This window comes from Archocentrus centrarchus, chromosome 21 (genome assembly GCF_007364275.1).
Source record: "Archocentrus centrarchus isolate MPI-CPG fArcCen1 chromosome 21, fArcCen1, whole genome shotgun sequence".
In the NCBI taxonomy this organism is placed as follows: domain Eukaryota; kingdom Metazoa; phylum Chordata; class Actinopteri; order Cichliformes; family Cichlidae; genus Archocentrus; species Archocentrus centrarchus.
Genome location: NC_044366.1, coordinates 7,644,969 through 7,660,031, shown reverse-complemented (window position 1 = coordinate 7,660,031; position 15,063 = coordinate 7,644,969). Strand labels below are relative to the sequence as shown.

General features: G+C 38.3%; 1 protein-coding gene across 1 annotated transcript; it reads left to right on the top strand.

Annotated features, from left to right (window-relative positions):
- The first annotated feature begins 5,955 nt into the window (after nucleotides 1–5,955).
- On the top strand, nucleotides 5,956–14,721 carry LOC115800625 (lactase-phlorizin hydrolase-like). The gene is made up of 17 exons (XM_030758105.1): nucleotides 5,956–6,577; nucleotides 6,844–6,914; nucleotides 7,273–7,350; nucleotides 7,442–7,535; nucleotides 8,419–8,503; nucleotides 8,602–9,280; nucleotides 9,371–10,019; nucleotides 10,110–11,648; nucleotides 11,754–12,022; nucleotides 12,136–12,426; nucleotides 12,517–12,715; nucleotides 12,952–13,154; nucleotides 13,236–13,342; nucleotides 13,447–13,578; nucleotides 13,679–13,902; nucleotides 14,040–14,273; nucleotides 14,501–14,721. The coding sequence occupies exons 1-17, from the start codon at nucleotides 5,956–5,958 to the stop codon at nucleotides 14,719–14,721; spliced, it is 5,697 nt and encodes a 1,898-aa protein (XP_030613965.1).
- The last annotated feature ends 342 nt before the right edge of the window (nucleotides 14,722–15,063 follow it).

Genomic DNA, 15,063 nt, shown 5'->3' with positions numbered 1-15,063 from the left:
CTGAGCCACTTGTGTGGGTTGTAGAGTCCATCTCATGCTACCACAAGTGTGAAAGCACCACCAACATTCAAAAGTGACCAAAACATCAGCCAGAAAGCATAGGTACTGAGAAGTGGTCTGTGGTCCCCACCTGCAGAACCACTCCTTTATTGAGTGTGTCTTGCTAATTGCCAAAAATTTCCACCTGTTTCTATTCCATTGCACAACAGCATGTGAAATTGATTATCAATCAGTGTTGCTTCCTAAGTGGACAGTTTGATTTCACAGAAGTTTGATTTACTTGGAGTCATATTGTGTTGTTTAAGTGTTCCCTTTATTTTTTTGAGCAGTGTACATACACATATATATATATATACTGAGGGCGAGAAGCTGCAACAACACCTCCCAGGATCTAGAGGCAGACAGGGAAAGACGCAGGGGACCAGGGCCATCCACAGACCACCAGGAACTCAGAAAACCTTAGGCCACACTTCTCGATGGCAGCTGTGTGCACACCCCAAAGGAGGACGGAGGGAGGCCCCAGACGGAGCTCCCATGGCCAAAGGGCAAGAGCCCCAGAGAGACAGAGGCAATGAGTAGGCCAACCCACCGTAGGCCGGTCCCCCAGCATGAGCGGAAAACGAGGCCCTGGGCACCCGAGAACCGCCTGACACCCAGCGGGTGTGGCTGTCTGAAGTATTTAAAAAATGCATTTAAAATTCTGCTACGAGAGAGTGATGCAGCAACAACCAAACAGTGTCCTGTCTGCTCATTTCATCCGTTGTATCAGATAACTGTTTGTGTGCTCGTATGCAAGGGACTTGCAACATTTACCACAACAGATATTTGTAACTCTGCAAAAAGTTTTGAATCATTTACAAATTTCTTGTTAATTTGCCATTTCTATCTCACATTAGAATGTCAGAGCATGTTGTCCTTTCCCCTGCTGCATTACCCTCCTTATCATGACCTTGGGACACATGTTCAACACTTATGAAAAAGATAATCTCACAAAGGAGGGTAATAATTTCTGGACATCTAATAAATGTAGATAAGACAAGAAAAGAAGATAAAATAAACTGTGGCAACGTGACACCCAGTACGATTATGGTGAGTTTAAAACAAACAAACAAAAGCATCATAAACACACAGACCCCCCCCCCCCCCCCCCCCACACACACACACACACACACACATACAGAATGCAAAATGCCCTTTCTGTACTTTTATAATAATTTATTAAGTAACGCTGGCAACTGCCTCTTGAAATCCTATATATACAAACTCAGTGGGTCGCAGTAACAATAAGGTTGTATGTAATTAAGAAACCTAATTATATATATGTAATGTTTCACTAATAAAAATACATTGCACACAAGTTCAGTACATTGTTTGTATTATCGTAAACAGATAAATTGAGTACATCACTAGAACAAATATGTTTTTTATGCTATAGCTACAAGACTTCAATCAGAGGGCTACTTTCCAGTTAAAATATAAGGAATAAATAAGGCATGTTTTAAATTATGTTATTAGGTTTAATTATGTTTTACAAGCTTAGTAGGTATTACAATATCGATCTCAGGAAACTGTTGGTGGTAACAGCAGTAGATCGTGTTCTCTGTGTTAAGAAGTTTCAGGTCAACAATCTTCAGCTCATATACCTGCTCAGTCTTTGCCATTTCTCCAAAAATATATAAGAAAACCAAAGCACTTAAAGTTAAAACAAAGGCAGAGGAAGTCTGTGGCTCTAACATCCTTCATACCGTGATCTCAGAGTCTGGTCATTTAGATTCAGGAGAGACCTATAGGCAGAACCTAACAGTTTGCAGGCAAGAGGTATGGGGTTTGACCACAGCCAAAGCTGTCCAGCACTGTCTCTTCACATGGTTTTCTACTCAGCCCCAAGAAATGCAGCCTCATGTTTCTGCCATACATAGTTATGATACACTGGGAGATAATCTTGTCAATAAAAGGAAATTATCTTAGTGTGGGAAGTGAATGGACCCCACCAAGGTTAACCCTTTTATTGTCCTCTTGCTTCTAACCAGTCAGACATGAGTTTCATAACTGTTATGTATGCCGCTGCAGTCGTGCTGCTGTGATCTTTTATGATGTGTTTTGTAAGCGTGGTTGCGTATTTATGACAAAAACAAGTAGGATGTAGCAACAAAATAGAATGTCATCTCCAGGTCATTTTGAAACCCTGAGTCATTACTTAGTCAGCTTTTTTCGATAAATTGAATGCATTTATTATCAATAAATAAAAAAAAATAAATAATAAAAGGTAATGGTGACCTTTTGATTTGAGCCAAACAGATTAAACATTTATGATGATTATTTTTCTACATAACAAAAAGTGATATAACTTCATATGCCATGCAAAGTTCAAATGGACAGGGGCATCAGTGCAGGAAAAGTCTGTTATCATGACATGTCATAACAGGGTTCAACAGTTACATTATGTAAAATATGAGCTCTATAAACTTACATTTGGTATTATGAAAGACTGTAAATTTTCAGTTTGTGTGCTCAGATTATTATTGAGGCTATGGGATTCTCGTCCTCTGTGTCGGAGTAACTAAAAAAGAATATTTTGCTGGCATTACTATCATTTTTTTTATAATCATATCTGAATATTGAGTAACAAGAGGTTTATAATGGGTTATGATACTGCGATAGCAAAGTTGGTCTTAAAATTTTTTAAAATGTACACTGATAAAAATGATTCTGCGGTGAAGTAAATCTAATATAACTGAATCTGTGAAATCAACAATAAAAAATCAAGTTAGTATCTTTATGCAATGATACATAGTAATGAGGTCAAAAACATTTGCTCAAGATACAAGACATAAATTGTTCAAGTACTAGGAGCCAATCTTTTTAAGTTCATCCACACAACAAAACATAATCTTGTTATCTTTACTGCGTATCTTTACTTTATCTGCGTTGTTCATTTGGTATAGACCCTTTTCACATGACGTCACACAACTTCCGTTTGGCCTCGATGCTGGGGATCTTTACTTCAGGTGGATGGAGTTTACACAGTCTAATACATTTGCCACAGATACGATTTTAGGATATACTATGACATGCAGACAACACATTCAAAACTGGACAAAGGCTACAAATTCTTCATCGAACGTCATGGAGGTACGTGCTTTTGGCTTTTTCTACCTATTAATTAATATGCTAGGATATCATTAGTCAGTTTGTTAGCTAGCTAACATTACATGACTTTTCTGGTTTGCAAATAGAAAGTCTTTATGCTCAAATCGTTATCAGGTCCTTATAGTATAGACCAGGGTTGCAACATGGTTGCAACATTTTATATATATATATATATATATATATATATATATATATATATATATATATATATATATATATATATATATATATTTATACACATACAATACATACATATACGTACACACACACAAAATTTCTGTTTTTTTGGTGTGTTGTTCACATATTTGCATATTCAAAATAAAACAAGTGGCACAAAAATGTGATCATTTCTGACATGACAAATGCTTTTTTCCCCCCAATATCACTCCTTTGCTTATGAAGTTTTTGTCATTATCAGGCATGCAATTCAGCTAAGATTGAATACATGTTCAATATGAAATGCTACTTTAAAATAAAAACTCTAATTTTATGTTAGGAATAGTAAAATACTGAATAGAATCTGTATTTGTGCTCAATCTGTCATTAATTCAATAAATTTAACTTTCAGAAAAAAAAAAAATTATATATATATATATATATATATATATATATATATATATATATATATATATATATACACACACACACACACACACACACACACACACACACACACACACACACACATATATATATATATATATATATATATATATATATATATACACACACACAAATGAAATTAGCTGTAGCTCAGGAGGTACAGCAGGTCACCTACTAATCGGAAGGTCAGTGGTTCAATTCCTGCTCCGGGCTGCATGCCAAAGTATCCTTGGGCAAGATACTGAACCCCAAGTTGCTCTCCAATGCAAGCATTGTGTGAATGGGTAAATGTAAACGTATTGTATAAGTGCTCAGACAGAGTAGAAAAGTGCAATATAAAAATTAGTCCATTTACCAAATAGTTTTGCTTTACATGTACATGCAAAAATCAAGTTCATTCTACTTAAGAAAAATCATTAAATACATTTAACAAAATTAAGTAATTTATACAAAGTTTTTTTTGTTTGATCTACGTTGCTTTTACTTGCTAATTTAATTTACTACATTGAAAAAGTTGAGTGATTTATACAAAGTTTAGTTTTGCTTAATCTACTTGACAAAATTAAGTTAATTTACTTGGATTTTATATTTCATGTAAAGAACTAAGTAAGTACTTTAAACACAGAAAAGTCTTGCTTGATCAACATAAATAAATTATGCAAATAGTTGCCTTAATTTTATTATGTAGATAGGGCAGGATATTTTTATCAGTGTAGCAGGTGGTGGAGATAGACTGTGATTTCATTTTATTTCAATCTTTGTGGTTTACTCATCAGAGAAGAAATTTAAAAGATTATGTGTAGTTTCCCTGCAGACAGAACTGCTGCCACAATTAGAGTGTTGTAGGAGTGAACGCCCAAATGCAGGACATGGGAGGCAGAAAAATTCAAAATAAGCTTATAACGTAAAAGTGTAGCAGCGAGTATTTGGAATACTGGGGGTTTGAATCCCGGCCAGAGAAGTCTGGACTCTAGAGCAGTGGAGACATGTTGGGTGGAGTTTTGAATCACGCTTCTCTGTCTGGTAATCCGATGGACAACTCTGGGTTTGGCGGTTGCCATGACAATGGTACTTGTCTGAGCCAAGTGTAAAGTTTGGTGGAGGGAGGATTTTGGTTTGGACTTGTTTTCCAGTGAAAGGAACTCTGAATGCTTCAGCATATCAAAACATTCTGGGCAATTTCATGCTCCCAACTTTGTGGGAACTGTTTGGGGATGGCCCTTTCCTGTTCCAACATGACGGCACACCAATGCACAAAGCAGGTCCATAAAGACACGGATAGAGTGGAGACTGCATGTCAGACCTCCTCGTCCAACATCAGTGCCTGACCTCACAATTGAGTTTCTGGATGAATGGTCAAAAATTCCAATAAACACTCCTAAACCTAAAGATTCCGAGACGGGAAGGGTGGGCCGACATCATATAAAATTCATATATAACTGAATCTTCAAAGAAAAGAAAGGAAGATAGGTGGCATTAGAGAGGAACCTGAAGCATGATAACAGACACTGAAGCACAGGAAACACAGGCACATTAATGAGATAGAAGGAACACAGATCAGGAGACACTTGGGAGGCTAGAAAAACAAATACAAAAGAAAAGACTATTTCACTAAGAACTAAGACTCAAAATTGCAAATTAAAACTCATCACTAGAATCACAATGAAAACAACAAGAACCAGAATTCAAAAATATATTCGAACTAAAGCTGAATGAACAAAGAAACAAAAGCAAAAATAACACAACACACAAAAAAAGGAAAACTAGATAAATAAGTTGATGCACATAAAATACTTCACAGATAATAATAATAAACGTAGTCATGATAATAATAATAATAGCAATAACTTTTGCAACACTGAGACAGTAAGATGCTGGCAATGTTAAAACTTCAAAATTAAAACAAAGTAGTAAAAGTGGAAAACGAATAGAGTAAAATTAAGTGCCTAGGATAAGAATATTAAAATGAATTATTAGAATGTGATTTATAGTGCAACAAAAAAGTATATCACAGCTACAGAATAGAAGAGGGGTGTACTCTTATCACTAGAGCGAGTCCAGAGTCTATCTAGCTATAATAAAACACTTTAACTTTCAGTAATGAGATGTGTTGCCAATTTTAATTGCATAACAACACAATAAAAAATTGCCTTTAAATAGCTTAGCTACCATCAAAAACCTCAGTTGTGTTTTCAAACCACCATGATGAAGCTGTTGTGGGTTGTTTGTTTGTACATTAGTTGTCTCTGTGGTTGTCAGAGCAGTGAGCTGAATGGAAGGGAGGACTTCATGCTTCTTGCAGGCCCTCTGACAAATCAGGTCGTCAGAAGCTCAGACAGAGGCATGAATGATGCCTTTGACTGCAGTCATTCCATACCTCCTGGTTCTAAGCAGTACTTTGAGTACCTGCAGAGCAGAGGGGTGACCCACTTCAAAGTACCGCTGTCATGGGCTCAACTCCTTCCTACAGGCCACCCCAGCCAGCCCCAACAGGCAGTGGTTAGATGTTACCAGACCCTGTTGAAACAGCTGCTGGAAGTGGGCCTTCAGCCTCTGGTCATCCTTCATGGATGGAAAGTTCCAGAGCCTCTGCAATCAAGATATGGAGGCTGGGAGAGCCAGGAGCTGGCAGAGATGTTTCAGCAGTATGCAGAGTTTGCCTTCCAAGAGTTTGCACCACTGGCACGCTCATGGTTGACACTGAGTGACTTGGATGATGGTTGGCATGATGAGCAGCCTGCAGATGCTCCCAGTTTTCTGCAGAATATCCTTCAACTCAACAAGAACATTTATCAGCTGTATCATCGACGCTTTCCTGACAAAGGTGAGTTAGATTATGTGGAAAAGGTGAAGATTAAAGACATGAGAGACTGACCAAATGTATGTTTTCAAAATTATTCACTTGTAAATTCTTTTTTATTTTTCTGAAGCTGGAGTTTACTTAAAGTATTGTTTCTTAAGCAAGAGTCTTGAGAAATCACCTGTAAAAATAAATCATAGTTTATAACCAACTGGGATCGATTAAATAATTTAGTACATGTACAGCTCTTCCCAGTAGTAAAAGTGCATTTCATGCTTACATATTTACAGGGAGACGTCTGTCACTTGGGTTGAGAGCTAAAGACGAGGCTTCCCTCTCACTCATTAAAGCTTCAACAAGTGTAAGTTGCAATTTTTTGTTCTTTTATGTTTGCGAGTCTTTTAAATATTAATTTTTAAATATATAAAATTCAAGTGCCGCTACTGTAACCTGTAAAATGAAAATCATTTTTAAATAATAACTTACCAAAAAAATTATTGTTCTTGAAATAGAAAAACAGAAATGCCTTTATGAATTCTCAAAAGTAAGTGATATTATTTGGATATTTGGCACAACTTTAAAAGAGATGTGTGTCTTTCTCTACCGCTTTCACTCACAAAAACTCATACAAAAAACCTTACATTTAAGTTTTACAATTTCTTTTTGTAATGTAATGGCCAGTAATTTGCAACATGTCCTTGTGATAATGTTTTGAACAGATGGATTTCTTGTCAGTGCAAATTGACTACAACTGTGCCATCTCTTCAAAGTTTCAAAATGAACTGAGGAATTTACAGGTACAGTAAGGATTACAAGACATTTCTTTTAACTTTGCATTCATATTTTGCTGTTACAATTCAGCTGCATTTATTTCATTTTATGTTGTAGAAGTTGAGTGGGAACTTACCTATCCTGATATACAAGATGACTACTCATGATTGTTCTTTCAATGATTACCAGCTTCTTGGAGATTTCCTAAATGGTAAATGCCATTACAGTTAATTTTAAAATATGCAATTGCATAAATTTTCTAAAACAGGAGACTTAATTAATAATGATTACCCATAATAAGAACAACAGAACATTATTTTATGTATGTTTGGGTATATGTGTACAAGAAACACTTCCAGGTAACTAGCTCAGGTAATAAGTACAGATTCATCAAATTACACTACACCTGGTGCCTAATAAATCAGTTACCAGGAGCATATCAAATTAATATCTGTAATTAATAGTTACCATTTAATGTGAAATGTTTCCGTAGTTATACTATCACTTAATATTGTATGCAGTTTACATTCTGACAAAAAAAATGCTGGATTGTTCATACTATCTGAAGACATTAAGAAACGGCAAAACAAAGAAAAACACCAGAGACCACAAAATCTCAACAAATTCTCTGGTTTTGTTAAACAGAATAAATTAAGGTAAATTGATAAAATTAGATTTAAACCACAATGTTGAAAAGTGTTACAGGAGAATAATAATAAAACTTCTGGATCTTGGATGTGTTATCATGCTGGGGGTAAATTCTTCTTGTTGTGAATCAGTAAAGTTAAACAAAGGAAATTAGCACACCGTTAGAACTGGGTTTCTTTTTAGCAGTGAGTACATATTGTTAGGAAAACAGGTTATCACAGCTGGGATGGATCAAGGAAACAGATTAAAGTGTATGCATTCTAGTCAAGTAAAATTCCTCAAAATAAACCAACACAAGTATTATCAAATATACAAACAAACTGATTAATTTCAAGACATTTAAATTTGAAAGGAAAGCATTTTTCATGTCTTTATACCTTTAAATTGTCAATTACTATTACTACTACAACTACTATTACTATTACTATTTCTTGAACACAACACAGTCCTGATGAACAATGGCCTGAATATTGTGGGGTGTGACATGAAGGACATGTTAGAAAAGCTGGACATGGAAGATGCTCCCATCAGGTAAGAGTTTATACCCCTGATTCAGATGTACTGAAATTCTATTTTTTTTTTTTTTTAAGTTTACTTATGTTTTTTCATCTCTTTCTATTTTCCAAAAGTCGGGAAATTTCACACCATACTGGTATGGCAGGGTTAAGAAACAATTATCAGACAGTGTGGGATAAGTTTGGAGCCCAGACTATAAGGGAACGAGATTTTTTCCTCGAGGAATCATTCCCTTCTGACTTCCAGTGGGCCACCTCCAGCGTGTCCTTCAAGGTTGAAGGTGGCTGGTCAGAAGGTGGAAAGGGAAAGACTATTTGGGACCGTTTTGGTCATGAAGGCCTTGTCTCTGACAATCAGACAGCTGACCTGGCTTGTGACAGTTACCATAAGGTAGATTATGATGTCTACCTTCTGCGAGGCCTTCAGGTCAACACCTACCAATTTTCCATCTCTTGGGCCCGTATTTTCCCCTCAGGCTACCGACAAATCCACTCAGAGAAAGGAGCTCAATACTATGACCAGCTGATAAATGCTCTAATTGAATCTGGCATACAGCCCATTGTCACTCTCTACCACTGGGATCTGCCCCAGGCACTCCAGGATTTTGGTGGATGGACCAATGCCTCAATTGTTGAAGCCTTCAAGGCCTATGCAGACTTCTGTTTCTCAAGGTTTGGAGATAGAGTCAAGATCTGGAACACATTCAGCAGTCCCTGGGTAGTGAGCCATGCCGGGTATGGTACTGGCAAGCATGCCCCAGGAGTCAAGGACTATGTGGAATCTTCCTATCAGGTGAGACTGTTATTACAATAATGCAATTACACACTTTTATTGTTGCTATTGTTGCTCAGATGTATTTAATATTTGTTTTTGCATTATCAGGTCACTCACAATATTCTCAAGTCCCATGCTGAGGCCTGGCATGCCTATAATGACAATTACAGGAAAACACAAGGAGGAAAAGTTGGCATTGCCTTGAACTCTGACTGGGCTGAGCCTAAGGACCCTGCCAAACCTGAAGATATAGCAGCTGCAGAACGTTACCTGCAGTTTATGCTGGGCTGGTTTGCACATCCCATATTTGTAGATGGAGATTATCCTGCAACACTCAAAGCCCAGATTGAACAGAAGAAAACAGAGTGTCCTGACTCTGTGCCAGCAAAGCTCCCAGTTTTCACTCCCACAGAGAGCCAGAGGATACGTGGCACTGCTGACTTTTTTGGTTTAAATCACTATACTTCACGGCTGGTCAGCAACAGTAAAGGTGGGTGCACCCCTGGACCTCAGGGTGTGGGTGACTTTGATGCAACTGTGGACCTCTCATGGCAGTCTACAGCTTCTGACTGGATCTATTCTGCTCCTTGGGGACTTAGAAGGCTCCTAAACTACATTTCAACAGAGTACTTGAATGTTAACAAACTGCCTATATACATAACTGGGAATGGGATGCCCACTAATTACAGCATAGACAGTCTCACTGACACCAGCAGAATGGACTACATGAGAAGTTACATCAATGAGGCGCTGAAAGGTTAGTATCTGGATCCTTTCTGATCTGAAGCCACCTTTTAGACAGAGTTAAAATAATTCCAGTATTAATCTGTGTGTGTTCATTTTGTAGCAACAATCACAGATGGAGTGGATGTGCAGCGATTCACAGTGCAGTCACTTATGGATGGATTTGAGGGAAAACAAGGCTACAGCCAAAGATTTGGTCTTCACTACGTCAACTTTGAAGATCAAGCCAGACCAAGAACCCCAAAGCAATCTGCATATTTGTACTCCCAGATTATTGAGCAAAATGGCTTTGGTACACAAAAAAGTAAGAAAGTTAAAGCTGCAGAAATGAAGCTAACTCAACGCTCAGCTGCCTTACCACCCTCAGAGGTTCCATCTAAATCAAAGGTTGTTTGGGAGAAATTCTCTTCACAGTCACAATTCCACAGACAAATGTACCACTATGGCACATTTCCTCAAGGCTTCAGTTGGGGAGTTTCTTCTTCGGCCTACCAAATTGAAGGTGGCTGGAATGCTGATGGCAAGGGGCCTAGTATCTGGGACACATTCACTCAGACACCCGGCAATATTCCTGATAATGCTAATGGAAATGTAGCCTGTGACAGTTACAACAGACTTAATGAAGATCTCTACATGCTGCGGGCTCTGAGGGTGAAGTCATACAGATTCTCTTTGTCCTGGTCCAGGATCTTTCCTGGTGGCACACGTAGCTTCCTCAACCAGAAAGGTGTCGACTACTACAACAGACTCATCGATGGTCTTGTAGCATACAATATCACCCCCATGGTAACACTCTATCACTGGGACCTCCCTCAAGCATTGCAAAAACTCAGTGGCTGGGAAAATGTAGACATGATTGAAATATTTAATGACTTTTGTGACTTCTGCTTTGCTACCTTTGGTGACAGAGTAAAATTCTGGATGACCTTTAACCAGCCTCAGACAATTGCATGGTCTGGATATGGTCTTGGAAATATGCCACCAAATGTTAAGGACCCAGGATATGCACCATACAGAGTTGCACACAACCTTATTAAAGCTCACGCCAAGGCCTACCATACCTATGATGACAAGTATCGTAAGTCCCAGGGTGGTCTAATATCCATTGCCCTCGATAGTAACTGGTTTGAGCCTGTAGATGTCAATGTTGTTCGTGAAGTGGTGGCTGCTGATCGGGCGATGCAGTTCCAGCTGGGATGGTTTGCACACCCCATTTTTAAGAATGGCGACTATCCTGAAGCACTAAAGTGGCAAGTTGGAAACAAAAGTGAAATCCAAGGTCTTTCAGAGTCAAGACTTCCTTCCTTCACCGAAGCAGAAAAGAGCTTCATCAAGGGAACTGCTGATGTGTTTTGCATAAATCATTACACTACAAGTGTAGTAAGCCATTTTACAGGTGCACTTCAGCCGCACTCCTATGAATGGGACAGAGACTTGAGAGAAACAGAACATACTGATTCACCAACTACAGCCATTCCGAACCAAAAAGCTGTGGCCTGGGGCTTAAGAAGACTCCTCAACTGGATCAAGGAGGAGTACGGAGATCCAGAAATTTACGTTACTGAGAATGGGGCGGCAGTTGAATGGGATGACTTTGAAAGAGTAATGTTTTACAAGACCTATATCGATGAGGCTCTAAAAGGTGCACTGATTTAAACATATTTCAGAAGATATTTAACCTTTGCCATGACTATTTTTAGTGTCGGCCATTTATTTTGTGTATGTATTTGGTTTGGCTTCATTACAGCCTATGAACTTGATGGTGTGCGGGTGCAAGGATACACAGCAACATCTTTCATGGATTCTTTTGAGTGGCTGCACGGGTACAGATTTCTATTTGGGATGCACCACGTTGACTTCACAAACCCAGATCGGCCAAGAACACCCAAATACTCAGCCCATTTCTATTACAATGTCATAAAAGATAATGGTTTTCCCATGCCAGATGATGAGAAGATGCTTTATGGCCACTTCAGAGAGGATTTCATGTGGAGTACTGCTTCATCAGCCTACCAGGTCAGGCAACTGTTGCATTTCAACCCCATTAATTAAACAAGAAGGGAATGATATGAGTACTGTGTTGCTTCCCTTGTTTTCAACTGCTTAAATGATTGTTTTACTTTTTCCAGATTGAAGGAGGATGGAGAGCAGATGGAAAAGGTCTCAGCATCTGGGACAAGTTTGCTCACAGTCCTTCCAGAATATTAAATGATGATGTTGGCGACATAGCCTGTGACAGTTACAATAAAATAGAAGAGGATGTTGCTATATTAAAGCAGCTCAAAGTAAGCCATTATCGTTTCTCCATATCTTGGCCAAGAGTCCTTCCTGATGGCACCATCAATCACATTAACGAGGCTGGAATCAACTACTACCAAAAACTTTTGGATGCACTGCTTGCTGCAAACATTCAGCCACAGGTATGTATAATTCCTTGCATCTTTCCTTGCAGAAAAGATAAATAGAAAGTTGATCATTTCAGTAAGACAGCTGTTTTCCTTTCCTTTCAGGTTACTCTGTACCACTGGGACCTACCACAAGCTATAGAGGATTATGGAGGTTTTTTGAATGACAGCTTTGTTAAGCTTTTCAGGGACTATGCTGATCTCATGTTTGACCGTCTTGGTAGCAAAGTGAAAATTTGGATCACCTTTAATGAGCCAATTATGGTGGCCAACCATGGATATGGCTTTGGAGGATTTGCCCCAGGTATGGTTTAAGTAATTAAGCTTTGTATCTGATACTACACTGGTATTAAGTAAGTTCTATTAATGCCACAAAGTGATATATTGTCAAGGAAAACAACATTGTGGTCAAGGTAAATATTTGACTAAAATCAGTGTTTTGAAACAAGCTGTAATCTGTAAAGCAATCATTGACCTTTCTCCACCATAACGACAGAAGAACATACAATAGACTGCAAATGTGTCTATGTTTGTTTCCAGGGATCAGTTCAGGACCAGACACTCTACCCTACATTGTTGGTCATAACCTGATTAAAGCTCATGCTGAGGCCTGGCATGTCTACAATGACAAGTACAGGGCCAAACAGAATGGAAAAATCTCCATCACCCTCAACTCTGACTGGTCCGAACCCAGAAATCCCTATAGGCAGGAGGACTATGATGCTGCAAGACGTGTTGTTGAGGTATGCCTGTTCTTTTCAAATTTAAAAGCAGAAACTGATGACAGTTAGTTTCAAATAACTATTGCGCTTCTCTTTGTGCAGTTCTACCTTGGCTGGTTTGCCCATCCCATATTTAATGGTGACTACAGTGAAATTGTGAAAACAAGAATACGAGACCGAAGTCTAGCTGCTGGTCTCCCACATTCTCGGTATTATGAAGGCTGACATTAAATCCTTAAAAGTGTATTCATGATTTTCTGAGTAATTCTGTAGTATAATACTTTAAATCACAGTTGCACTTCAATTTCTCCAGGTTGCCTGAATTTACTCCAGAGGAGATTAAGAGAGTCAAGGGCACTCATGACTTTTTTGGACTGAACCATTACACATCTGTCCTGGCTTTCCCAGTGGATTATGGTGATGATGCATCCTTTGATGCAGACAAGTAAGAAGTCGCATTTGAAAAACAAGTATCTTTTGGACCCTCTTCTTATGAATAGTTTCTCTTCTTCATTGTGGACTTTATTGAACTTTGTCCTCTGCAGGGGTGTAATCACAGTTTCTGATCGTGTCTGGCTGGATACAGGCTCTGTCTGGCTGAAGGTCGCACCATTTGGCCTCCGCAAATTACTGAACTTCATTAAGGAGCAGTATGGAAATCCACCAATTATCATCACTGAGAATGGCGTCTCAGAGAAGGGCATTGTTGACCTAAATGATGTTCACCGGAATTACTACTATGAAAAATACATCAACCAGGTGCTTAAAGGTATCAAAACTTTTTATTTCTAGTAAGTCTAAGACCAGGAGTGTACTGGAGAAGAAAAGGAAAATGCTTCTGCTCTTTCTCTAAAACCAAGACACTGAATTCTAAGCATATAAAGGTGTTTATTTTCCTCTTTACAGCTTACTTGCTTGATGGTGTGGATGTGCGTGGATACACAGCTTGGTCACTGATGGACAACCTAGAGTGGGCTGCTGGCTTTTCAGAGAGATTTGGCTTTTTCTACGTCAATCGCTCAGACCCTAATCTTCCTCGAGTGCCCAAGAACTCTGTAAACTTCTACACCAAAGTTATAAAGTGCAACGGATTCCCAGACCCTGAATCCGGACATGAGTGCCTGAATACTGAGTCTGGAGGTAAACTGATAAAGAGTTGCTCAGATATCTGCTTTCACTGGTAGAACTATAATTTAAATGTTCAAATAAATAACTTAAAGCATTTACACAATTCCAACAGGTTAGTTATTGCACCCCTTGCCAATCTTCTAATATCTATGCCATATAACAGTTTACAGTTATTATCTGCAAATGTTCACAAATAATATGACGGTACTGTTTTCACTGTGTCTCTTCTGCAGCAGCAGCAACAACAACAACACCATCAGTTGCACCATCAGCCAAAGTTAACAGTGTGAATTTTCTTAGTCTGGAGCTCTCCAGTGATGATGCTGAGACTGGACTTTACACCATATTTGCTCTACTGATTGTTGCAGTGTTCGGAGCCATTGGTGCATCCATTTGTTTCTTTACAGCAAAAAAAAAGTTTAAGAAAAGAGAGCATGAGGAAACTATCAGATTAGAGTGAAAAATGTAACTGTAAATAAGCTGATGTGTAATGAGCTAATGTGCATTGTAGGCCCCCAGTTTATTGCAGGTGCTTAATGATCAAACAATACTTGTTCTATTAACCTTCTCACATATAGTACGTTTAATGTCTTTTAGAGTGAATATTGCATGAAACTTGTGGCTTGGTCAATGATTAAAAATTCTCGTACATTATATTTTGTTTGACCCTTGCTGGAAAAAGAACAACTGAGAATCCACCAAGATGATTAAAAGTGGCACTCCTTCCTATAATCTGACAATAAAAGACAGTTAATTTTTTTCTGTAATAAAAACACAATTTTCTGAGTACAGTACAGGAATC